The 25,142-nt window shown below is 42.6% G+C and overlaps 1 protein-coding gene across 4 annotated transcripts in view; it reads right to left on the minus strand.

Moving 5' to 3' along the window:
• Positions 1-25,142, minus strand: part of LOC149303728 (sulfotransferase 2B1-like) — a 42,945-nt gene that overhangs the window by 14,340 nt on the left and 3,463 nt on the right. The window contains exon 2 of one of the 4 annotated variants that reach the window (XM_089479766.1): positions 2,103-2,346. The exons of 1 other annotated variant lie outside the window; for it this stretch is intronic. In XM_089479766.1, coding sequence (XP_089335892.1) covers positions 2,103-2,238 — 136 coding nt within the window. In that variant the 5' untranslated portion in view covers positions 2,239-2,346. Of the gene's footprint in view, positions 1-2,086; positions 2,347-25,142 lie in introns of those variants that run through there. 2 more of the 4 variants (XM_089479770.1, XM_089479767.1) reach the window with 2 other exon arrangements.

Genomic DNA, 25,142 nt, shown 5'->3' on the forward strand with positions numbered 1-25,142 from the left:
AAAACTTATACACTACCCATAAGATTAAACCCTTTAAAATAGATCCATTACAAAATAAAAAGTTATTATTAAAACTTATACACTACCCATAAGATTAAACCCTTTAAAACAGATCAACCAAAAAAGTAAAAATAAGCTAAACATCACACCATGAAAAATCCTTGTACTCAATTCCTAACAGCCTGCTGGAACAGAAGGATTTCACTTAACAACAGAAAAACAGAACAAAGCAAGTCATCCTAACTTCCCAGGGAGGGAATAGCAAAGCTAGCAAGTAGCCATGGAGAAGGCTTTCCCCAATGTTCCCACCAAACATGCCTAGGGAGTTTATCACACTGGGGCAAATTTCGGCATTAAAGAGAGATTAAAGCACATTTAAAGCATCTTGCAAATAAAGTGAACATGGTGAGTAATTGCATGAATAATTATCACACTCAATTGCGCAAAAAAAGTAATACTGGAAATGCATTGTCGCTGAAATCCTGAAAGTAAAAAGATGCACATTAAAGCTTCTTTGTGACCACTTTAATGGTGGGTTTTGTGTGACATCGTGTGAAATCATTTCAGATAATTAAGCAATTTTTCCAGGACATTCATGGGAAAAACTCCCAATCTCCTTCTTGTGATAAACTTGTAGGAGCGGCTGAGACTGAGATCAGGGCCTCCCCTGAATATCTTGGAGTCTGACCTGGATCATTTTGGAAGACAATGGTCCTTCACTAGCCTAGACATGATCCAGATAAGGCTTTATAGGTCCTAACCTAATCCATAATTTGAATTGTGCCTGGAAGTGTACCAGAAACCAATGAAGCTGTTGCAACAAGGAAATCATATGTCACTTTAGTGATCCCCAGTTAACAGTCTGGCTGCAGCTGATGTTTCTGAACACTTTTCAAAGCTAGCACCATATAAAGCAAATTAATCTAAACATGATAATTTCCCTTTTGCAACAGTGATGCCATTATTACATCATATTATAATTGTAATTTCTAATTGCAAGTTAACTTTACACCTTTTGTGTTATAACTGTGATTTCAGTTACAGGGGTGACCTCACTAATTGTATACTGGATGGTTCAATGTGATGGTTTGCACTGTGCTTTGTGGTCAGTGGGTACTGAGGTAATGACAAAGTGGATAGGAGAACATGTTTTGCACCCCAGACTCATAGCATGCAGGTGAGTTTGAAACAAAAAGATAAATTATTTTAATTACTTTTGAGGATCAGGAAAGTTAGTTTTTAACTGTAACTATAAAAGCAACTACCCTATATATGTGCATGCCTCTTTGAAACCATAAGCTGTGCCACATTACATTCTCAAAGTAACTTTCCAAGATCTCTTCAAAATTTAGGGCCATGTCTGCAAATAAAACAGCTTCCTCCACTCCGTCCTCTCAGCAGAGAATCTGGTTGATGCAGGGCCCAATCTCTGAGTCTGGTAAGAACAGTCTGCATAATGTCTAGCCTGTTCAGCACCAAAACCGCAGTACAACCCACTTATAACATATTAAATAAATTCACTAGTTGTTCTGGACCATACATTCTGATTTAATGGTTTAATGCAAATGCCAAGGCTTGGCCATTTAGCCCAGAAGGTAGGTGTACATTGGTCAAAACTGCATACAAAAATGGGAATACCAGGAGGCATGTTTCCATAACTATATATGAATTTTTGTATGAACATTTAAAAAATGGAAAACTGTTGTGGAAAGGAGATGAAAACAAGGAAAAAAATAGAACTTAGAGTCTAACTCTGTTCATATCCCAAGGGGGAACAAATTTCTCACCCAACAAAAGGATTTCCTCAGATATTCATGCTTGAGCAATCAGACTTACAAATTAAGTCTTTTCGTTTATCTTCTATTAACTAATCACAAGATAAAGAAAACAAAATGCAAGATGAGGAAAATCATGTGTTATGACAAACAGACATCTTTCACCATCTCTTCTAAAAATGTTATAAACACTGATTATAGTCTACTCCTGAAAGAAACCAGAACTAAAAGATTTGTTCTTTGCAATCTGCCCCAGAAACCTGAATTCATTTTAACCCACCCAACCCAAGTCACTTTTCTTTCCAACCAACCTCAGGAATCCTCTACCTGATTTCTGGTAGGTAACATTGAAAATATCATCATCTCGAACTTGAAAATTGTTTTCCACCATCTGCAGCACCTGTTCAGAGTAGATTATCTGAGGGAAGCTAATGCCCTTATACTGGAAATATTCCTTGAACATCCTGGAAATTGGCAGATAATGGGAAGGGCATTAACTGGTGGTAACTGGTGGTTGAAAGCCTGGACCCAAATAAAGATCTTCTGTGACTGGGAGATGTAAATGGATCCTCTGAAAAGAAGAAAAGATTGAGGGAATAAGTAGATGTGATGGTAAGAAAATACACCACTGTGTATTGTAATGGATTTAAACTGCATAAATGAGGATTAGAATCCTAATCACCCTGTTTAAATTCCGTTTATCTCCTACAACACACTTGGTTTCCTATTCCATAATGAATTCTACTTTCCTTTTGTATTGTGCCTCCCCCCTTTATCCTCAAAACAAGCCTGTAGGTAAGGCTGAGAAAGAATTCATCTCCACTCTTGTAATAAAAGTCAGTATCCCTTCAGGGTATGATTCTCCACCTTCAGCCTTCTAGACGTTTTAGACCTCAACTCCACAAATCCTCTAGCATTAGCCATGCTGGCTGGGGCTTCTGGGAACTAGAATCCCAATCATCTTGAAAACCATGGGTTGAATGTCACTGCCTTAACAGAATCTCTCCCCCCCCCCCCCCTCTCTTTCAGCAAGAGCTTGAAACTAATGCTTAACAAATAGAGACATATGTAATTAATTCCTTTTTTGCAATTAACTCAGCCATAGTTTGAAAGTACAGGTTGAGTTTGCCTAATCCAGAATTCCAAAATCCAAAACACTTCAAAAAACAAAACTTAGTTCATGCATGGCTAAGATAGTAACAACTTCTTATGGTTTTCTTATGGTACATAAGACATGGGGCACAAGACATTTTTGTGTTTAGACTTGTGTACCATCTCCAAGATATCTCATTATGTATTTTTATGCAAACAAATTCAAAATAGGAATCACTTCTGGTCCCAAGCATTTTGGATAAGGGAGACTCAAACTGCACTGTAACTGAATGGCCAAATTTGACATTTGGGTTGCATAGTGTAAATCTTAATATGAGGAGTTCTGCACTGATTGTGCAACATGAGCTTTGTGTTGAGTGGCAACATTGTACAAACAAATGCACACCCAAGGGACAACTACTGCCAGTTTCAGCAGCAGCTGACAGAAATATGCATTGGCTGAGAATATGCACACAAACTCACAATGGCACCCCATGTGCAAATCTTGAACTGAATGCAGCAAGCATTACGTAGTACACAAAAATGCCCAACCATTTCCGCACATGTGTAAGACAACAGCCAGATCCTGACCAAAAAAAGAAAACTTCATTCTTTCTCTGGTGTAACAGGAATGCATTTTGTGACTTTTACAGTTAAAAGGAGTGTTTGTTTTCACTTGTTAGTTATGTTTTTAATTATCGGCTTCCATCATTCTGATTTTTTTCAAAGTTCATATCCTCCAACTGTCCAAATGAATCCTCTGTCCTCCCACTTTTACAGCTCCTTTTAAAATGTCCCAGTTTTGCTCTGCTCCTCCCACTTCCCCCTTTGTCCTCAACTTACTTCCATTGGTGCAAATTGAGTTCAAAGTGCATAAGTAATTTGCACTCCATTAACTCAGAAATGGGGGGGAAAACAAGAGAGGGGAGTCTTGTACTTTCCACTAGGCCAAGGCAAAAGCAAACTGCTGCAGCCTCCCTTAATTTGTGTGTTCTTCCTCTCTTTTGCCATTTTGATCACACTCTGATGTTGCTTGGGTATATTTGTCCCAGTTTTCATCTGTGAAATGTTGAAGGGTATTTTAGTAGCAAACTCTAAAATTCTACATAAAATAAAATAAATCATCCCAAATTCTAGAAAGCGAAGTGGAAGCTGCAATAAGGAAAAGTGAGAAGAATAAATCACCAGGAACAGATGATATTCCAACTGAACTGCTACAATTCACACATACAGAGTCAACTCTAGTGTTAACTAAAATATGCCAACAAATATGGAAAACAAAATGCTGGCCAACAAACATTCAATATACATTTCCATCCACGAAAAAGGAGACACAAAAGACTGCAGCAGCTATATGACCATAGCATTAATTTCCCATGCAAGCAAAATTATGGTTAAGATTCTGAAACATTGGAGATGATCACACCATCCTTTCCTCCCTTGCTAAATACAGGATATAAACTTCAAAAGGCAGATTTTATCACACCCTCCCGTGCCTAGGCAGCTGGCATCCCATACCTGATCTGGGCTTCTCCCATACTTTGCAAAGAATGGGGGTTTCCTGTTCTTTTCAAGGTACAGGAGAAGCCCAGATCAGGTACAGGATGCCCAGATTGGGTATGGGGTGTCTATTGCCTGTGCATGGGGATGTGCAATAAAATCTGCCTATTGGGGTTTACATACCGCATCTAGCATGGGAAGAAAGAGCAGAAAGATAATAAACAGAGTTCAATCATATGTGGAGAGGGAAACCCAGTAGTAGAAGGAGGGCTCAGGAAAGGTAGAGGCACTAGGGACCACATTGCGAACATACGATGGCTAATGGAGCATACCAAAGAATTGCAAAAGAAAATCAGCATGTGCTTTATAGACTACAGCAAAGATTTTGACTACTGTACATCAATCACTAAAAGTCACTAGAAGCTATGGAATGCTCTCATCAAGACATAGGACTCCCACTACATTTGATAGTCCTGATGGGAAATTTGTACTCAGGACAGAATATGGAGAAACCAAATGATTCCCAAATAGCAAAGGGGTCAGGCAGCTGCATTCTATCACCCTCTTTGTTCTACTTGTATGCAGAAAATATCATACGTACAGCAGATTTAGACTTAGAAAAAGGAGGAGTGAAGATAGGAGGAAGGAAGATCAACAGTCTAAGGTATGCAAATGACACCATACTACTAGCAGAAAACGTATGGACTTGGAACAATTACAAAGGAAGGTAAAGGAAGAAAGTGCAAGAGCAGGCTTGTTGCTGAATATAAAGAAAACAAAAATAATGACCATTGAGGACCTACATAAATTCAACCTAGACACTGAGGAAATCAAAATAGTAGATTTCTTGTACCTTCATCAAATCCTGATCAGAATGGAGACTGCAGTCAAGAAATCAGAAGAATGCTAGGAATGGGAAGGGCAGCGATGAAAGAATTAGATAAGAACTTAAACAGCAATGATATACAATTGAGCACTAAAGTTAGAATCATCCAAGCCATGGTATTCCTCTTCACTATGTACAGATGTGAAGGCTGGACAGTGAAGAAAGTGGATAAAAAGAAAATCAACTCATTTGAGATATGGTACTGAAGAAGAGTAGGAGAAGATAATGTAGAGAGACAAAAAGACAAACAAATGGGTCCTAGAACAGATCAAGCCTGAAATTTCTCTGGAAGCCAAGGTGACTGAGGCTGTTGTATGTCGACCACATCATGAGAAGGCACGACTCATTAGAAAAGACAATAGTGCTAGAAAAGGTGAAAGGCAGAAGAAAAAGAGGAAGACCATATGCTAGATAGATAAACTCTGTTAGGGAGATCATGTGTATGGAAGTCTTTAAGCAGAGGCTGGATGGCCATCTGTCGGGTATGCTTTGATTGAGAGTTCCTGCATGGCAGGGGGTTGGACTGGATGGTCCTTGTGGTCTCTTCCAACTCTAGGAGTCTATGACCTAAGCAGAAGAGTGGAAGATAGAGAATCTTGGAGATGTCTCATCCACAGGGTAGCCATGAGTCGATATTGACTCCAGGGCAGTTAACAACAACTACAGCAAGATGAAAGTAACAACCTGAGGTGTAATGGTTTGAGTGCTGGACTAGGGGGCTGTACAGACGGACCCTAAAGGGCAGCAGGACACCACCCCTTTCCTAGCCAGATCAGGGCCATGGCAACCACACGCTGTGGCCCTGATCTGGCATTTCTGTGGCACAAAAAGGATCCACAAAAAGCGGGTCTTTTTTGCACCATGGAAAGGGAGGCCTATCCACTGTCACATATCCACTGGCTTTTTGTTGCCAAGGGAGCACCATAACACCTCCCACTGTGTGGTTGGGTGCACGGCGTCACGTTGGCATGGGAGTGGAGTCGGGGCACAGAGCATGAGGTCACCACGCCTCCCCCCTTCCAATGTTGGTGTTTTTCACTGGTCTGCACAGTCTCTAGGACTCCAGAAGACCAAGGTTTGAATCCCTGTTCAGCCATGGACACCTGCTGGGTGACTTTGGACAAGCCACATTCTCCCAGCCTTAGAGGAGGGCAATGATAAACTCCTCTGGAAAAATATTGTCACGATAGGATCACCATACGTCTGAGACAACAACAACCCATTACTATTTTACGTAATTTTAAACAACAAAGAAATAAAGAACTCACTTTTTAGAAATCATAAGATTAATGGTAATTAAAGTTTAAAACTGGTCCTCAGAATTGTAGCTGTAATTAATTGCTTTTCTCTCTTCTCACCTAGAAAAAGTGGACAGGTGTTTTTGGTAACCTCAGAGTTAACAATCCAGCACATAAGAGAAACCAGCCATGCCAGTTGGACCTGACCAGATGCTTCCTCCTACACACTGTCATAAACAACACCTCAGTGTTGTGAATGACACCATTTCCTACATCAGCATTTTCCAAGATGGGGGGGCCAAGGAATATAGACATTTCCAGAGAAAACTTCTAACACACTATGATAAATTAATCTACCGTATGTGTGAGTCCAAAACAGCTATCTACAGAATAAGTGGGAAAGGAAGGATCACTGTATTATTTATTGACATATGCATACCTGCTTTTTGATAGTTCCTACATTATTGTAATTATAACATAAACTCAAGAGATTAGGAAAATTACCTGTGGGGACTAAAATGCCCAGAATCTGTAAAATGGGTAAATTGTCAGATGCATTTCTATTGCACTCTTCTTCAAATAAGTCCTGGATTTGTCTCCTCTCTTTGGCCCCATTTTCTCTTCACAACAACCCTGTCGGGTAGTTTAGACTCCAGGTAATTTCTCTTACACAGGAGTTTATCACACTGGGGCTGATTTTGACATTAAAGAGAGATTAAAGCGCATTTAAAGTATCCTGCAAATGAAGTGGTTTCAGGACAGGTTTTTTGTGATGTTATGTGAAATCGTTACATGATGATTTTTCCGGGATATTCACTGGATAAACTCCTGATCTCCTTCATGTGATAAACTCACTAGGAGAAATTAGAACCGAAGAAGAAAGATCACAGAGTTAGGCTACAGCCGCATTGCAGAAATAATCTGGTTTGACCCTACTTTAACTACCACAGCTCAATATGATGGAATTCTGGGAACTGTACTTTTGAAAGACATTTAGCCTTCTCTGGCTGGCGCCACCCCAAACTACAGTTCTCAGAATTCCACAGCATTGAGCCATGGCAGTTAGAGTGGGGTCAAACTGGATTATTTCTGCCATGTGGATGCAGCCTCAGAAGCATTTAACACAAATTAGGCGGGAAAACGTTGCCCCTTTTTGCTGCGTAGCATTGCCTCAGGAACCAAACAGCAAGGCACTGCTGTGCAGCAAAAAAGGAGCCACTAGAGCGGCTCCTTTTTTGTGACGTCGTAAGAGTTGCGGCACAGCCCTTACGACGCCACTTCCTGGAAGAGACATGTGGCACTCAGACACCCACATGTCATCAACATGCCCCCCGTGCCCCTCAATAGTGGTGCTGCCCGCACGTAGTAGAGCTCGGGACCGTGCGGTTGGTGCACGCTCCCAAGCCCTACTATCTCCACCAGGTGGTCTGTATCGGCCCATTAGTTACCATTTGAAACAGTTCCAGAACTAATTGAAAGTGTTCCACAAAGGCCATCCAGTCCATGCTACTGACAATGTACAACCACTGCCAGGTTGTACTTGTGCATAGGGTTGCCAACTGACCATTAGAAACAACTGACCATTAAGAACAACTACCCATGCCTGCTTCTTGTGGACTCAACTGCTGTGAGATGTCCAGAAATCAGTGGCCAATGCTCATTACAGCAGAGAGTTCAGTTTTATCATCTCTTTTCCTCTCCAGCACTGGGCTACCAAACAAAGACAGAGCTACAGTGGAACAACTGAAAAGTTGGCACGCTTACTAGATGAGCCTTTCAACAGGATTTCCAAGTATGGGCCTTTTCCCCCCATAGAAGGTATATATTGCATGACTGTTATCCAGAGATAGCCCATGCCGAAGCAAACAAGAACGCACTCATTTTATCACACTTGTACCATTATCAAACTCCCACATTTATATTTGAAAAACAAACACACAAGTGAAACAGCACTAATCAACGCAAACAATTGCGCAAGCAAAATTAATGTTACCTAAAACTGACTTCAGTTTGGAATAGGAGTGTGTGTGTGAAAAGTACACTCTGCTTTCTGCTGTTAGCCAGAGGAACTTAAGTCCGCTTGATTTGTGCCTGCTGTCTACCAGGATTGAGAGCCAGTGTGGTGCAGTGGTTTGAGCATTGGACTATGACTCTGAAGACCAGGGTCAAATCCCTGCTCAGCCATGAAAACCGACTGGGTGATGCTGAGCAAGTCACACTCTCTCAGCCTCAGAGGATGGCAATGGCAAACCCCCTCTGATTAAACGTGCCAAGAAAACCCTATGATAGGCTTGCCTTAAGGTCGCCATAAGTTGGAAATGTCTTGAAGGCACTCCACACACACACATCTCCAAGGATCAACAATAATGTAACAGGAAAACCACTATGATCCCATACCCTCTAACATTTCAGAGACAAAATGTGAGATGCAGATGGCCAAGCAACATCAAAGAGTGATCAGGACGGCAATAATTATTACTGGTAAGGATACATATGTGAGGAAACAGCAATTTGCTTTTACCTGGGTCTACATGAAAGGGCCAGCACAGTGTAGTGGTTTGAGCATTGGATTGTGACTCTGGAGACCAGAGTTTGAATCTCAGCTCAGCCACATAAACCCACTGGGAGACCTTGGCCAAGTCAGACTATCTCAGCCTCAGAGGATGGCAATGGCCAACCCTCTCTGAAGAAACTTGCCAAGAAAACCCTGTGATAGTTTTGCCTTAGGGTCGCCACAAGTCAGAAATGACTTGAAGGCACACAACAACAACAACAAAACAGGAAAGGGCAAAACTTCCGTCCTGTGCTCTCCCAACTGCTGAGATGAGTGCAAACTATGTTTGTATTTTGCAGCAACAAAAGTAAGCAGAGGACAAAAGGAGGAAAGAAGGAGGAGAAAGTAACTGGGACATTTTAAAAGCAGCTGAAAAAGTGCAATGACAGAGGAGTCATCAGGATTTTCCCTGCCAAATTGGGACAGTTAAAGGATATGTAGGAGAGCCAGCATGGCAGTGGTTTGAGTGTTGGACTACAACTCTGGAGACTAGGGTTAAATTCCCTGCTCAGCCATGAAACTCACTGGGTGACCTTGAGCAAGTCACACTGTCTCAGCCTCAGAGGAAGGCAATGGCAAACCTCCTCGGAACAAATCTTGCCAAGACAACCCCGGGATAGGTTCACCTTAGCATTGCGGTAAGTCAGAAATGGCTTGAAGGCACACAACAACAACCACAACAGTCCTAGCCGCCAGCCAGAGAAGGAACAACTGCAAGTTATGCCCATGTCCCAGTTTCCACCAGAAAGACTCCCTGGCTGCCAGCATGAGTGTTCAACTCCAGCTCACAGGGCCACAATTATGTCTGCTATTGGAAAACAGAGGACCGAATTTACGAACAAGCAAACTGCAATTTACGGCTTCAATTATGTGGGACCACATGGGAAGGAATAAGTCAATACAAAACCAATCTATTTGTGTGTGTGTGTGTGTGTGTTTGATAATGCTCTGTCTTAAACTTTACATAGCTTAAGGCTTCAGCATGTTTGACTCCAGCTTTGGGGAAACATGTGCCTATTTAAATTATAGAAACTATTTGCAAATTCACATCCTAGCTACAGCCCTGTCATTAGCAGAACGCATAAGGAACCTGGCCTCAGACAGCAGTGTTGGGGGTGACGGCAGCAGTATCCTTTTGTTGTTTCTCCTAGCTGTTGACTCCTGTTGGAGGACAAAACTATATATGTGTTTTATGTGGCTTGCCCTACAGCCCCTAATCTCACCTCTTTTCCAGATCTTGCAAACATTACTTTCTAAAACTAAAATTCCCCAAACCCTACAGGTTTTCTATCCTTAGGGTCAAGAGTCAGATTCAACAGCCAAGTCTACCTGGATTCTGGTTCAGGAAGGGAAAACACCATCCCTTTCATAATATTTGCCTTAGGCAGCAAAATATATTGGCCTAATCCTAAATCTGTGTCTCTCTCTCTATAAACAGATTTGTGTAAATGCAATATCAATCTACACTGTCTTTTCTTCATCCTTTTTTTTTAACATTGTTTTTAACATAGTTGCAGAAAGAAAGTTCATTTTGGCCAAAATCCTGTAGCTTTCTAAAATAGCCTAAATACACACCAGTGTAGTTATACTGGATCCCACAGCTGTGCAAAAAGTGCTAAGGCAGGGTTACCAAATTTTGACAAGCCAAAAAGTGAATGGTATGGTTTCTGTATCAGCTACTTATTTAAGTATGTTTAACTATGGCCAAAACACACTGCAGAAATTATTCAGTTTGAGACCACTTTAACCGCCCTAGCTCAATGCTAGAAAATTCTGGGAATTATAGTTTTGTTTTGTTTTTGCACCAGAACTGTCTCACAGAGAAGGCTAAATATCTCACAAAACTACAGTTCCCAGAATTCCGTAGCATTGAGCCAGGGCAATTAAAATGGTCTCAAACTGGATTATTTCTGCAGAGCATTTTGGCCCTAAGGCTGCATCTGTTGATGCAAATGTCAGTGCGCAAAGTAAACTTGGAAGCCTTGTGTTGAAGATAAACAACTGTTAGCTGCTGGAGCATGCCAGGAAAACAGCTGCTAGAAGAAAGGCACACCGACGCCTTGCTTATCTCCGTAGAGGCACTTTGTTTATTTGTTGCCAAAGACACATGAGAGAACAATCACCAACACCATCCACCAACTACAAACCCACAAACTGTACAAACAGACATCTGAGCTTATATATACATTTGCCACGTGGCAATCTTGCTCAGATGTTCGTTTGTACAGTTTGTGGGTTTGTAGTTGGTGGATGGTGTTGGTGATTGTTCTCTCATGTGTCTTTGGCAACAAATAAACAAAGTGCCTCTACGGAGATAAGCAAGGCGTCGGTGTGCCTTTCTTCTAGCAGCTGTTTTCCTGGCATGCTCCAGCAGCTAACAGTTGTTTATCTTCAACACAAGGCTTCCAAGTTTACTCTGCGCACTGACATTTGCATCAACAGCATCTGCACTGCAGAAATAATCCAGTATGACACCACTTTAACTGCCATGGCTCAGTGCTATGGAATTCCGGAAACTAGAGTTTTGTGAGACAATTAGCCTTTTCTGTCAGAGAGCTCTGGTGCCACAACAAACTACAATTCCAAGAATCCCACAGCTTATTTGTTTGTCTTTTTAGCCACCCACAGTACCCACAGGACTCTCCTCCAGCACAAATGATTTGATTTTCTTTCTTTCACCTTTCTTCACCATCCAGCTCTCACACCCACACAGAATGATGGGAAATACAAAGGTATGAACAATCCCAACTTTTGTGTTCAGTTGTATATATTTACACTTTAGGATCTTGTCTTGTTCTTTCATAGATACTTTTCCCAGTCCTAGTCTTCTCCTGATTTCTTGACTGAAATTTCTGTTCTGATCCATGATTGATCCAAGATATGGGAAGTCTTTCTTTCAGTTTTCTCATCATCTATATTGAATTTGTGTAGATCCTCCATGGTCACTATTTTAGTTTTCTCAGTGCTCAACATCAAACCCCTATTATCAATCTCAGGGGAACGCAATGGCAAATCCCCTTTGGAGACTCTTGCCAAGAAAACCCCATGATGGACTCACCTTAGGGTCACCATAAGTTGGAAATGACTTGAAGGCACACAACAACAACATAAAATCCACTATACTTACTATTAGAAATATTCCTAAAGTTCATGGAATTTAAAGAACAATAGTTTGAATTGACTATTTATTGGTATTATGTAACACCAACAGAAACATGGACTGACATTTTTGCTCTGAAAAAGAGGGCATGTCTGAGGAAAGGAGGATTTATGGTAACCCTGGCTAAGGCCATGAACTCACCAGTTGTGTAACAATCAAATAGATCCCCATCAAATGTGTGCAAGAGCGAGCTATGTGTCTGTGCTTACAGAACAATAGGATGCAGAACCATAGGCTGATGTAGGCTTACACAACTTCTAAGAAAGTGCAACCTCTTGCCCAATGATTTTTTTTTTTTACACTTTTGTGCTAAAGCTGTGTACATTTCTAGCCATAAGTTTCTGCCATTGGTCTGGTGGGAATTAGGGCCTCTGGCAAGCTGCACTCTCTGCCCTTACATCCCAGAAATAACATCAAGACTACAGAGGAAACCAATCTATCACTATATATTGGCCAGAAAAGCATCTTCTACAAGAGGGTTCATGTTGTTGTTGTTGTTGTTGTTATTGTTGTTATCATTACATTGGGCCCTTGGTATCCACTGGGGTTTGGTTCCAGGATCTCTTGTGGGTACCAAAATCTGTGGATGCTCAAGTCACATAGTGAAATGGTGTCCCTTATATAAAATGGCAAAATCAAGCATTGCTTTTTGGAATTTTTTTTTCCCAAATATTTTCAAGATGTGGATGCTTGAATCTGTGGACAGAAAATTCGTGGATATGGAGGGCTGACGGTATTGGCCAGAATCCTGTTAGGAATTTATGTCATCTCAAGGGGTCTTACATCTGCAGGAATTAGGACAGTTCTGTAACATCTGGAACCAATAAGGGGCTGCTTTTATGTTACTATGTAGGGGAGGGAGCTGGTGAAATGATAGATGCAAAATGGGATTGATGCACATCAATCCCGTAGTACATCAAGACACCCATCGGCATTCTGTTGCCACTGTCCCGTGATGCATCTTCACAATTCACTAACAGGGTTTCTTAGAACCTTTGCTATGTAGCTAAGGATACACATAGTATGGAACATAGGCTGTGACACTGGGCATTGTCATCATCACTACCACACCATTATCCCCCTCCTCCATCAAACTTTTTCACAGTCAAGGACTCTGGAAACCTTAAAGAGATGGAGATTTTTAAAAGCTGACATCAGTTTAAAACATTTGTTGTAGCTGGTAACCACCTTTGAGTCGATCCCAACTCATGGCAACCCTGTGGATAAGACATCTCCAAGACACTATATCCTCCGCTCCTCTGCTTAGGTCCTGTAAGTTCATACCCATGACCTTCCTAATACAGTCTAACCATCTCTAGCATGTGGTTTTCCTCTCTTTCTACATCCCTCCACCTTTCCTAATATTATTGTCTTTTCCAGTGAGTCTTGCCTTCTCATGATGTGGCCAACATACGACAACCTCAACTTAATCATCTTGGCTTCCAGGGAAATTTCAGGCTTAAACTGTTCTAGGACCCATCCATTTGTCTTTTTGTTTGTCTACATTATCCTCAGTCCTCTTCCCCAGCACCACATCTCAAAAGAATTTTAACATACAAGCATACAAAGAGCTAAAATATAATTAAACTATTGCGAGAGGTAGAAGCAACTTTGAAACATATTCATTAAAAAGCAAGCCCGACACTGCTTGTTTTTCTCTCTTCCCTGTTACAAAGATCTCTTATAGGAGATTATCAGATGGGGGAAGGGAGCAGAGTGGTTTGCACTCTCATCCTTATCCCGTCCGTTGTCATAAACATGTCAGTGAAGTGGAATTGCATTAACGTGTTCTTCCGTTAATACAAAATGAAGGGCAAGGACAATTCCACTTCACTGATGGGACAATGACAGGACCAGTGTGACATCATATGGAAGTGTTTTGCACAATCGTGGTCACTTGTGCATCCTGGTTAGGACAATGTCCGGATGTCATGGCCAGCCAAGAGCCAGACTCAGTGGATGAGGAGGAGGATGTAGCTCCTCTAGTGCAAGGGGAAACTGAGGCTAAACCAGGTGCTAATCCTGCTCTGCCAAATCTCAGCTGTGACCTCTCAGCCCCAGAGGAGGAGGCTCAGCCAGGTCCTAATGCTGAGGGGATTCCTCCTGAGGCTCAGGAGCCTAGTGTTGACTCTGGGGAAGAGCCAAGCTTGGAGGTGCCTTCCTTTAAACAATGCAGGGCTCAGAGTGCTTGCGTGCATCGGTCCAGGAGAATTGCTGAGACAATTGGCAAACAAGCCTCAGCTGGCATGGCACCAAGAAGAGAGTCTCCTACTTAACCACCTGGGAAAGGCCTACTTGGTGCCAGAGTTTATTGCAGTATCCTTCTCTGCAATTACTGTCAGCACTGGCTCCTTGCTCCCTGGAACCCTTGTTTGCCTTGAACCCTTGACTTTGGAATGGACTGGACTCTTGTTACCTTCTGGCTGTCCTGACCTTGGGCTGAACTGACTTCTGTGGACTGTGGAATCCTGATCTTGGCTTTGTTACTGGTGTGCTTCTTGTGGACTAACCGAAAGGTCTTTAGCCTGCCTTTTAGCTCCTTTTTTGTTAAACAATCCTTATCAGCATTTCTTTGGACTTGTGCTGGCTGTAGTCCAGGACACTGGATTAGCACAAAATTGTCTGAAATTCCTTCTTGCAATCACATGGGAAGGACAGGGCAAGGATGGAACAAGGATGTCCTGTTCCCCATCTGATAATCTCAGCAATCTGTTGCCCTAAAAATGTTTTCAAAGGGATGCCTTCCAACATTTCACAGATGAAAGGGGAGGCACATGTGGCCAAGGAACATCACACTGTTGTCAAGATGGCAAAAGTTATTAATCACTAAGAACATGCAAGCTAGGAGAGGCTATAGCAGTTTACTTTTGCCTGAGTTGATTGGGAATGGCTTTAACTTTGCTTTAACTCAGAGCAAACTACTTTTCCACTTTGAACTTATGCAGCAACTGAAGTAAGCAAAGGTTAATGAGGGAAAGGGGAAGGAAGAGAGCCTGAAAAAGTGGGATGAAAAAGGAATTAATTGGGAGAGATGGAGGGTATAAAGGGGGAAAGACAATACTAGACTCTTTCTCTTCTCCATGGAAAGGATGGGGAATCTCAGTTAGGTGGGAGTCTATGCATCAGAGTCATGGAAAGGGTGGGGAACCTCTGTTAGCTGGGTCCTCAAGCATATTTCTCAGGAGCCACTTTTCAGTGGTGGACAGAGTCAAAGACAAAAGAGTGGGGGCACATATAACTGGTATGTTATTGTTGTTGTTGTGTGCCTTCAAGTCATTTCCAGTTTATGGCAACCCTAAAGGGGACCTATCATGGGCTTTTCTTTTCTTTTCTTTTTTTTGGCAAGTTTCTTCAGAGGGGGGGTTGCCATTGCCATCCTCTTAGTCAAAGAGAGTGTGACTTACCCAAGATCACCCAGTGGATTTTCATGGATGAGCCAGGATTCAAATCCTGGTCTACAGCATAGTCCAACACTCAAACCACTACACCACTCTGGCTCTCATATTTTAGGTTAAAACTCTTACTGCAAGGAAGTGAGCTTTCTCAGGAGAAGTATTTAAACCTTTTTAGAAGTGGAAAAACTCAAAAGTTGGGACGCCACCAAATGCTGTGTCACAGCGAAGGAAGTGGAGCTTTCCGGAGGAACCCTGAAGGGAGGATTGGGCCCTAAGGCTCCCCATCCCTGTTCTAAAGAAATAAGAGCTTCCTTTAGTTATTTGATACCAGAAAGGACAGCTTCCTACCCTCAACTGTCCCAGGTTGGCAGGGACAGTACCAATTAGTCCTCTGTCATCCCACTTTTTCAGCTGCTTTTAAAATGTCCCTGTTTCTCTCTCTTCCTCCCTTTGTCCTCAGCTTACTTCCACTGCTGCCCTTCCCAGCAGGCTTAGACAAAAGGAATCTGCTGCAGCATCTCCTCCCTTGACCTGAATTCTATAGCATGTTAAGTCCCACCAAACCAGCCGTGAACCTTCTTGTTTTCACAGATCATTCACAAATATTCTATGAGGAGGGATCAATCTTGAAAGCAGAGCTGAAATGCTAAAAGGAGGCAACCCAAAGAATTTGTGCCAGGAGATACCAGGTTAGGACTACCAATGTTCAAATCTGACTGGGAGTCTATGCAGCAGAGCTTGGAAGTATTATTGCTTTTAGAGAACCTTTAGTCAGCATGGTTGTTGGCACTGTGGGGATTCTGGGAGATGTACCTCCCAAAAAGGAACTTTTTCATATCTCTGCTACACATACACATGAAATGTGCTGAATCTAATCATTGCATATTTGAGCATATCGTTATAAATTATCATCATCATCATCGGTCCCAGCTAGAGTATGTAATTATAATTACTACTAACATTGATCGAGTTCAGACTAACAATTAGATTTAGCTTAAAAGGATGGATCTAGATTTAATCATACATAGAGTACACCCAAATGAAACCAGCAGTACTCATTTCTTTTCAGCAGATCTAATCTATATAGGGCTGTGATTGGATCCAAGCTGACTTATATTGATGGGAAACAGTAACATAAATAAACTAGAAATGGTGTGTTCTGTAATACATTGTTGTTGTTGTTGTCGTTGTGTGCCTTTAAGTCATTTCTGACTTATGAAGACTGTAAGATGAACCTATTATGGGGATTTTCTTGGCAAGATTTGTTCAGATTGGGTTTGCTATTGTGTTCCTCAGGGGCTGAAAGAGTGTGACTTTGTTGTTGCCATTTGTTGTTGAGTTTGCCATTGCCTTCCCCTGAGGCTGAGAGAGTGTGACTTGCCCGAGATCACCCAGTGGGTTTCATAGCACAGCTGGGAATCAAACTCTGGTCTCCAGAATCATAATACAAGACTCAAAACACTACACAACGCTGGCTCTCTCTGTAATGCTACTACTAATAGTACATGCTATTAGTATTCTTATTCTTATTACATTTTATTATATCAGCAGCAGCAGCAGCAACATCATTTCACAATCAACCGGATGTTAACTGACTGACGTTTTGGTTCAGATTCAGTCGAAGAATGTACAGATTAGTAAAGGATCGTTGTAATTGTGCTGTTTAAACATGAAATAAAATGAAATCCCCACAGATAGGATCTATAGTGATCCTACCTATGGGGATTTCATTTCATTTCATGTTTTATCTGTCTGTTTGTAATTGTTCCCAGAGCACTGATCACCACTGGAGCTGCAGTTGTTTTCTTTCCTCAGAGGTACTGAATCTCACTTTATAGGTCTCCATATTTCATAATCTTTTCCCACTCTTTGTTTGAAGTTCTACTGTCCCTTATTCTTATTCACATTCACACATTAAAGTAGACATACTAAATGAAATTAGTCCCGTTGGTTTCATTTGGGCATACTCTAAAGAGTCTGGATCCAACCAATTCTGCTAGTCTCAACTAGATGATGATGAAATTGATAATAATGATGACAACTATTATACATATACATTATATAGCCTCCATCCAATGGTTTATCTCAGGCAGAGGGGCTCAATTGAATTAATGATCAATGTTGACTTACCACTCATTAATTGATTAAATGGTTCTATATTGACTCAGTGGACTAGCAGGATGTATCTATCATCTGTATCCTCTTGTTAGTCCTATCTTGAGTCAGCTCATTGAATCAATGACATTTACCTATTTGATAATTCATCAGTCAACAACTGATTAAATTGTTCTAGTTGGGATTAACCAACAGGATTCAGGCCAGTATGTATAGTGTACTTTTTTAAGTATACATAACTAGGTGGAAAGCCAGTACGGTGCAGTGGTTACGACTCTGGAGACCAGGGTTTGAATCTTGGCCATTAAAACCCACTGGGTGATCTTGTGCAGGTCACACTCTCTCAAGCTCAGAGGCAGGCAAAGGCAATCCCTCCCTCTGAACAAATCTTGCTAAGAAAACTCCAAGAAAGCCTCAAGGTTGCCATGCATCGGAAAGAACCTGAAGGTAGATAAAAACAACAAACAAACAAAACAACAACAAAGTTACCTCTCCTGGACCGACCCCACAAAACCTAATGGAAAAATCATTCACCTGTGCTCTGGTGGCCAGCAAAATGACCCTCTTTCCACACTTACAGCTGAAGCTGGAGAGGGGAGCTATGATAGTGGCAATGGTGTCACAATTGTGACTAAGGCTGAAGCCACACTGCAAAAAAAAAAAAAAAAAGCAGTCTGACACCACTTTAACAGCCATGGCTCATTGCTATGGAGTTCAAGGATTTTCAGTTTTGTGAGATATTTAGCCAGAACTCTGGTGCCCCACCAAACTACAAATCCCAGAATTCCATAGCACTGAGCCATGGAAGTTAAGGTGGTGTCAAGTTGCTTTACTTCTGCAGTGTGGCAGCAGCCTTAATAGCAATCCTGAATACAGAATAGTTACAGATAAGTGAATCTAACTAACTATTCCATATTCACGTTTGCTACTTAGTCACGGTTGTGCCACCATTGCCATAACCATAACTCCCCCACAACTGCAAACTTATTTTACTGGGCATCAGCCATTCTGCCAGTGATCAGAGCATGAGTGATGACCCTATCATGGGGTTTTCTTGGCATATTTCTTTAGAGGGGATTTGCCATAGCCACTCTGAGAGTTAGAGCCCTGGTGGCGCAGTGGTTAAATGCCTGTACTGCAGCCATTCACTCAAGACCACAAGGTTGCGAGTTCAAGACCAGCAAAAGGGCCCAAGCTCGACTCAGGCTTGCATCCTTCCGAGGAGGGAGCTAAAATGAGTACCCAGACTGTTGGGGGCAAATTAGCTTACTTGCTGTTCACCGCTATGATCTTTGGAATAGCGGTATATAAATAAAACAAATTATTATTATTAGAGAGTGTGACTTATCAAAGGAATTTAACAGACAAGGGAAATTGGAAGTATAATCCAATGGCAATCTGAATGCAATCATGGGGTTTAACGTTATTGCGTGATAACCCACTACATGGAAATTCAGGCAATGGGAAGTCAGTCCGAATGCAATCATGTGGTTTCACGTTGTTGCGTGATAGACTGCCACACGCAAACTCAGGCAAACTCAGGCAATGGCATGCTATTTTCGGGCAATGGGAAGCCAGTTCGAATGCAATGCGCATTCACGTAATAGCACTAAACTAGCAACTTTAAGTGAATGCGTTCTGGCCCCACTTTCTTTTCATTCGAATTTAAGAGAAATTCCTCCTGTTTGATAAACTCAATTGGCCACTCAATGGGTTTCCATGGTTGAGCAGTGATTTGAACCCTTCTCTCCAGGGTCATAGTTGTCGTCATTGTGTGCCTCCAAGTCATTTTTGACTTATGGTGACCCTCAGGCATACCTATCATAGGGATTTCTTGGCATGTTTCCTCAGAAGGGTTGCCATTGCCCAAGGTCACCCAGTATGTTTTTGTGCTCTAGCAGGGAATCAAACCCTTGTCTGCAGAGTTGCAGCCCAACACTCAAACAATTACACCAGACCAATGCTCAAATCAATAAATCTGTGGTGGGGAACCTGTGGCACACATGCCCTCTCTGGCATGCAAAACCATTTCTGAGGGCACGCAGAAAGATGGGGAAGAGTAGGAATAGGCACACCTTTGGGTTTGGGCACGCAGGGGCTGTACAGACCTCCCCAAAGGTGCGGCCTGCAGCGGCCTCTATTGGTGCCAGGTCGGGGCCATAGTAATCTCACACCATGGCCCTGATCTTTCCTTTCCACAGTGCAAAAAGGAGCTGCAAAAAGCAGTTCCTTTTTGTACCCGGAAAGGGCACCATAGCCACCGCCGTGCGGCTTTTCTGCACTCCTTTGGCACTGCATCATGTAGATGCCGTGCCAGAGGAGCACCATGATGCCATGCACCATGTGCACATGGCATCACACTGGCTTGGGAGTGGAGTCAAGGCATGCATTGTGTGGACCCCACATCCTGACTCCACCCCAGTACAGTCCTAATGGCTGGTCTGTTTAGCCCCACAGTCTCAAAAAGGTGCACGAGATCATGCCAGCTCTCTTAGATCTATTTAAGCCCATGTTTCCCAGTCATATACAGTGGTTCCTCCACCTTTGCTGGGGTAATGGGTGAAGGACCCCCGTGAATGTGGGAAAACTACAAATAAAAACTATTCTTTTTAGCTAGGAATCTCTAACTCCTCCACTGCAACTGTGTTCAACATCTGCCAGATGTTGATCATAGAATCATGCTAGAGGACCTACAAATGCCTAGAGAAATGTTTTCTCTAGAAACTTCTAGGTTCTCCAGCACAACTCTATGGCCAACGTCTGGCAGAATTGGGCTGGAGGACATAGAGATTCCTAGAGAGAACATATTAATCAAAACTGCAAATAATCAAATCTGCATAAGTCAAAGCCACAAATGTGGAGGGCCAACTGTGTACTAAAATATTATAACACGGTCTCCATCACCACAACCATTGCCATTGTCCAGAACAATTGGTTCATGTATGCCCTTGGTGAAGGTGAGTTTTATTTTGCTGTGGATTTGGGGATTTGCAGAAAGCTTCCCTTCGGGGAAAAGGAAGGTTTCTCAAGACAAAGTCATCGCCTTCTCCAATTATAAACTGTCGTGGATCTAAAGCAACCAGGCAACTTGCCCTCTTGCACACGGCTGCTGCTATTCCCTGGAGAAATTAGGAGCTAACCTACAGAAGTCAAAATAAACACACCACACACCAGCTCTATTTTTATCTCTGTTGCTCCCAAGCTCACCAATGTTTGGTAACAACTCTCTAACTTACTCACTTGATGAAAAAGACAATTTCACTTGGGGAAAAGGAGGCTGGTGGTTTGTTCTAAGGGGAGCTAGACTGTTCCAGAAACACCTGCACAAACACACACACACACACTCCCATCAAAAATATTCCTGTCAAAGTAGGACTCTGCTTAGTGGCAGACAAATGGGAAAAGCGGCGCCTCACAGACAACATACCAAAAAGATTGCACAGAGGATGTTGTGGAAGAAGGTGTATTAATGCTCCACCCAATATTTTGACAAGTCACACAAACCCAACCTTCCTGGGTCATGAACCAGACACAATTTCTATAGCTACCTGGGTGTAAACAGGGCGCCTTAATCCACGCTACAGAAACAAAGCAGTTTGACACCACTGTAACAGCCATGGCTCAATGCTATAGAATTCTAGGATAGTTTTGTGAGATATTTAGCCTTCTCTGTCGGAGAGCTCAGGTGCCACAACAAACTACAAATCTGAGTATTCTATAGCACTGAACCATGGCAGTTAAATGAGTGAATTATTTCTACAGTGCAGATGCAGCTTAAGTGGCATGGAGTTAATTCCCTGAAGTGATTTTTTAAAATATCTTTCTCTCTTCATCTACAACTCTCTCCATCCATTGATATAACTAGAAGCTATCTACTAACAGAATTTGGGAAATATCATTTTTTCAGACTATAGCTGTGAGACCCTCCCAACCAACATGGGCAAGGACCAGGCTGGCTGGAGGATTCTGGAAGTTACAGTCCAAAAAAGTAAAATTTCCCCCAGTTTTGTGTGCTCAGCCATTGCCTTAGCGTCACCTTAAATCGGGAACGACTTAAAGGCATACAACCACAACAAATGTTCAGCCATGGAAGCCCACTGGGTGACCTTGGGCAAGTCCCACTCTCTTAGCCTTGAGAGAGTCTATGGCAAGCCCGTCTGAACAAACTTTGCTTCCCCTTCAAAAAACCATGAGAGGTTCACTTTAAGGTCGCCATAAATCATAAATGACTTGAAGGTACACAACAACGCTAACTGCTTTCTTTATGGCCTGAGACAGACCGCCCGAAAATGGCAGTCTGCAGGTGACCATTTTAACTCCGGAGAGATGCTGCAGCTGCCAAACTGTAACGCCCCACCAGAGTAAAAAGAACCCGGTTCTTCCTGGTTCTTTTTGCGGCACCCAGGTTACATCGTGAGTGCACCACTAGCGCACTCATGCCGTAAGCGATGCGCAACTATGTGTGGATGCTGTGCATCCCTTACATCAAGATGGCGGCACCCGTGTGGACGGGACATCACCATTAGGCCATCGCTGTTACACACTAGGATTCCAGACCATACGGTTGCTGCGCAGTCCAGAACCCTAGTATCACCGCCATCACGCCGCTTTTGGCCCATCTGTCTCGGGCCTATATTTTTCTCTTTGAAACCTCATTCCCTTATATCCCTCTACTCATGCCCATCTTGGCTCTCCTTTCTTCTTTTTTAAAAATGTTTCTTCCATCCTTTTCTTTCATCCATCTTTCTCTTGCTTTATTTCTTCAACCCATTCTCCTTTCCTTTTCCTTCTGTATCTTCTCTCTTTTTTCCTCCTCTTTCTCATTCTACCCTTTCTCTCCTCTTTTCTATTTAAGTTAGTTCCCTCTGTCTTTCACATCTTTCTCTCTTGCTGGGTTCTCTCCCTTTTCTCTTGCTCCTGACACTCTGTTTCTCCCCTCCTGTCCCTTTTGCTCAACAGTCATCCCCTTCCCAACACACATACACACTCAAATAGAGAGAGAGATAGCTTTTAACTTTCTTCTTTCCTCTGGCAGTACAAACTGGAAAAAGAAAGAGAAAGAAAGAAAGAAAAAGAAAAGGTAGGAATACCACCACCAGGTCTCCTATGCCAGTTTGCACACCCATCCTTCTCTCCACTTCCAATCCTGGATATTACACACCCATATGCCATCAACCCACCTCTGCCTGAATCACACCTTTGCAATATTCAGCTTTCTTCCACTTCTTACAGGTATGCACCTGTTTGATCGCTCCTTTCTGTACTTCTTCCTAAGAGCCACAGGGCTAACCAGCAGTGCCAACGGTAGGCACTCTTTCTTTATATTCCTCTTCAAGCTGGTCCTCCCCCATCACACACACGCAAGCATACACCTGGGCATCTCTTACCTGGATTTTTCACAACTGTGCCTCCAGCTGATCCCTAGAGTTGTCACAGTTCAAGACTTTTTCTCTAAGGCTGACTCGCTGGAAAGGGTGTTGAGCTACAAGGCTAAGGGAGGGTTGGGCACCAGCATCGAGATCAGAATGCTTCCCACGTCAGTCAGGCAGACAGACAAGCTGGGAAGGCACAGGAAGGTGCTCTTACCTGCATCCCACACTCTAGAATCCAGCTCTGGGGAAACTAGGGCACATAGGGATCATTTTGAACATACACAGTCAGCTCTCCATATCCACAGATTCCTCATGCACAGACTCAAGCATCCACAGCTTGAAAGTATTCAAAAATACCTAAATTCCAAAAAGCAAGCCTTCATGTTGCTATTTTGTATAAGGAAAACCATTTTACTATGCCACTGTATGTAATGGGACTTGAACATCCACGGATTTTGGTAACCACAGGGGTTCCTGGAACCAAACCCCAGCAGATACCAAGGGCCCACTGTGTGTATGTATCTATAGCTATATCTATCTATCTCTATAGAGAGAGAGGCAGCATGGTGTAGTGGTTTGAGCATTGGACTGTGACTCTGGAGAGTAGGGTTCAAATCAAGTCTTGGCCATGTAAACCCTCTGGGTGACCTTGGGCAAGTCACACTCTCTCAGCCTCAGAGGAGGACAACCCCCTCTGAAGAAATGTGCCAAGAAAACCCCATAATAGGTTTGCCTTAGGGTCGCCATAAGTCAGAAACAACTTGAAAGCACACAACATCTGTCTATCTAAATGAAAAAGAAAGTAACCTTCCATTGTCAGTGAATGTAAGAGGAACAGATTCTTCCTCCGGGAATAATTCTGGATGACTTCTAAGTATACTGCATCTAATAGTCAAATATTGCACCTTGCTTGGGATAAAAACAGCGCTGAAGGAAATGGGCTTGGCTCCCAACCATTTTCATTAGGATAAAACTAGAGTCGCTGTTGACATGAATGTGTCACATTCCAATCTCAAATCTATCTTTGGGGTTAATACTCAGCGCCTCGCCTTAAGTCACAAGATAAATATAGAGGCAACTCTGGATTCCACCTGAAACAAACAAACACAAAAACTCCATTCTGGTTTCACTGCCACCCCCACACCACCCTATCCTCCATTATACTTATTCTAGTAACCATGGGCCTTATCACACGTGGGGGGTTTGCAGCTCAGATCTGCAGTCACTCCTGTTCTAGCAACATGAAACGTGATGTTTTTTCACACCAGATCTGGAGTCATTCCTGTCTAGCAATGAAAATTCACGATAAAACATGATGTTTTACCACACCTGGTTGCCTTTCCATTGCCCTTCCAAATCGAGGGGGAAGAGGAGTCAATTCAATTACAGACAAGTCATGTGATGCGGATTCAAGCAAAGCGTGATGAGTGGACATTGTATTACCACACCAGAACATACTTTGAGGGTTCAACTATTTGAATCGGTACTCTTGCACATGCTCAATGGGGCTCTGGACACTGTCCTCCTTCCCTGCCCCCTCCTTAGCTGTCATCCTTCAACGGGGTGAAGGAGCAGTCAGGGGATGATGGGACAGGTCACAGGGGATCACTGGGGCCAGGATCGGGATGAAGGAGGCTCCAGCAAAAGCAAACTGCTGCAGCCTTTCCTAGGTTGTGTGTTGTTCCTAATTGACAACTTTTACCATCTTGATCACACTCTGATGTTATTTGGCCACACATGTCCCACTTTTCATCTGTGTGAAAAGCAAGAAAGTGTGCTGAATCTCTCTCTCTCTTTTTCTCATTCACGCATACATGCACACACACTTCCTATTCCTTTCATAGAATATGAGTTCTTATCCCTTACGCCTTGCACATAAGATAGAATGAACACCACTGTGCTCCTGACTTGCTGCTGGTCTTCCAGGACACACTTGGTTGGCCACCACTGTGGGCATAGAATGCTGGACTAGAAAGGCTTTGGGTTTGATCCAGCATGAGTCAGAGTCTTAGGACGATATCACACAACTGAAATTGGAAGTATAATCCAGTGGTA

The sequence above is a fragment of the Sceloporus occidentalis genome, unplaced genomic scaffold (assembly GCF_023333645.1).
Source record: "Sceloporus occidentalis isolate IW3139 unplaced genomic scaffold, rSceOcc1.0.p SCAF_14, whole genome shotgun sequence".
Lineage (NCBI taxonomy): Eukaryota > Metazoa > Chordata > Lepidosauria > Squamata > Phrynosomatidae > Sceloporus > Sceloporus occidentalis.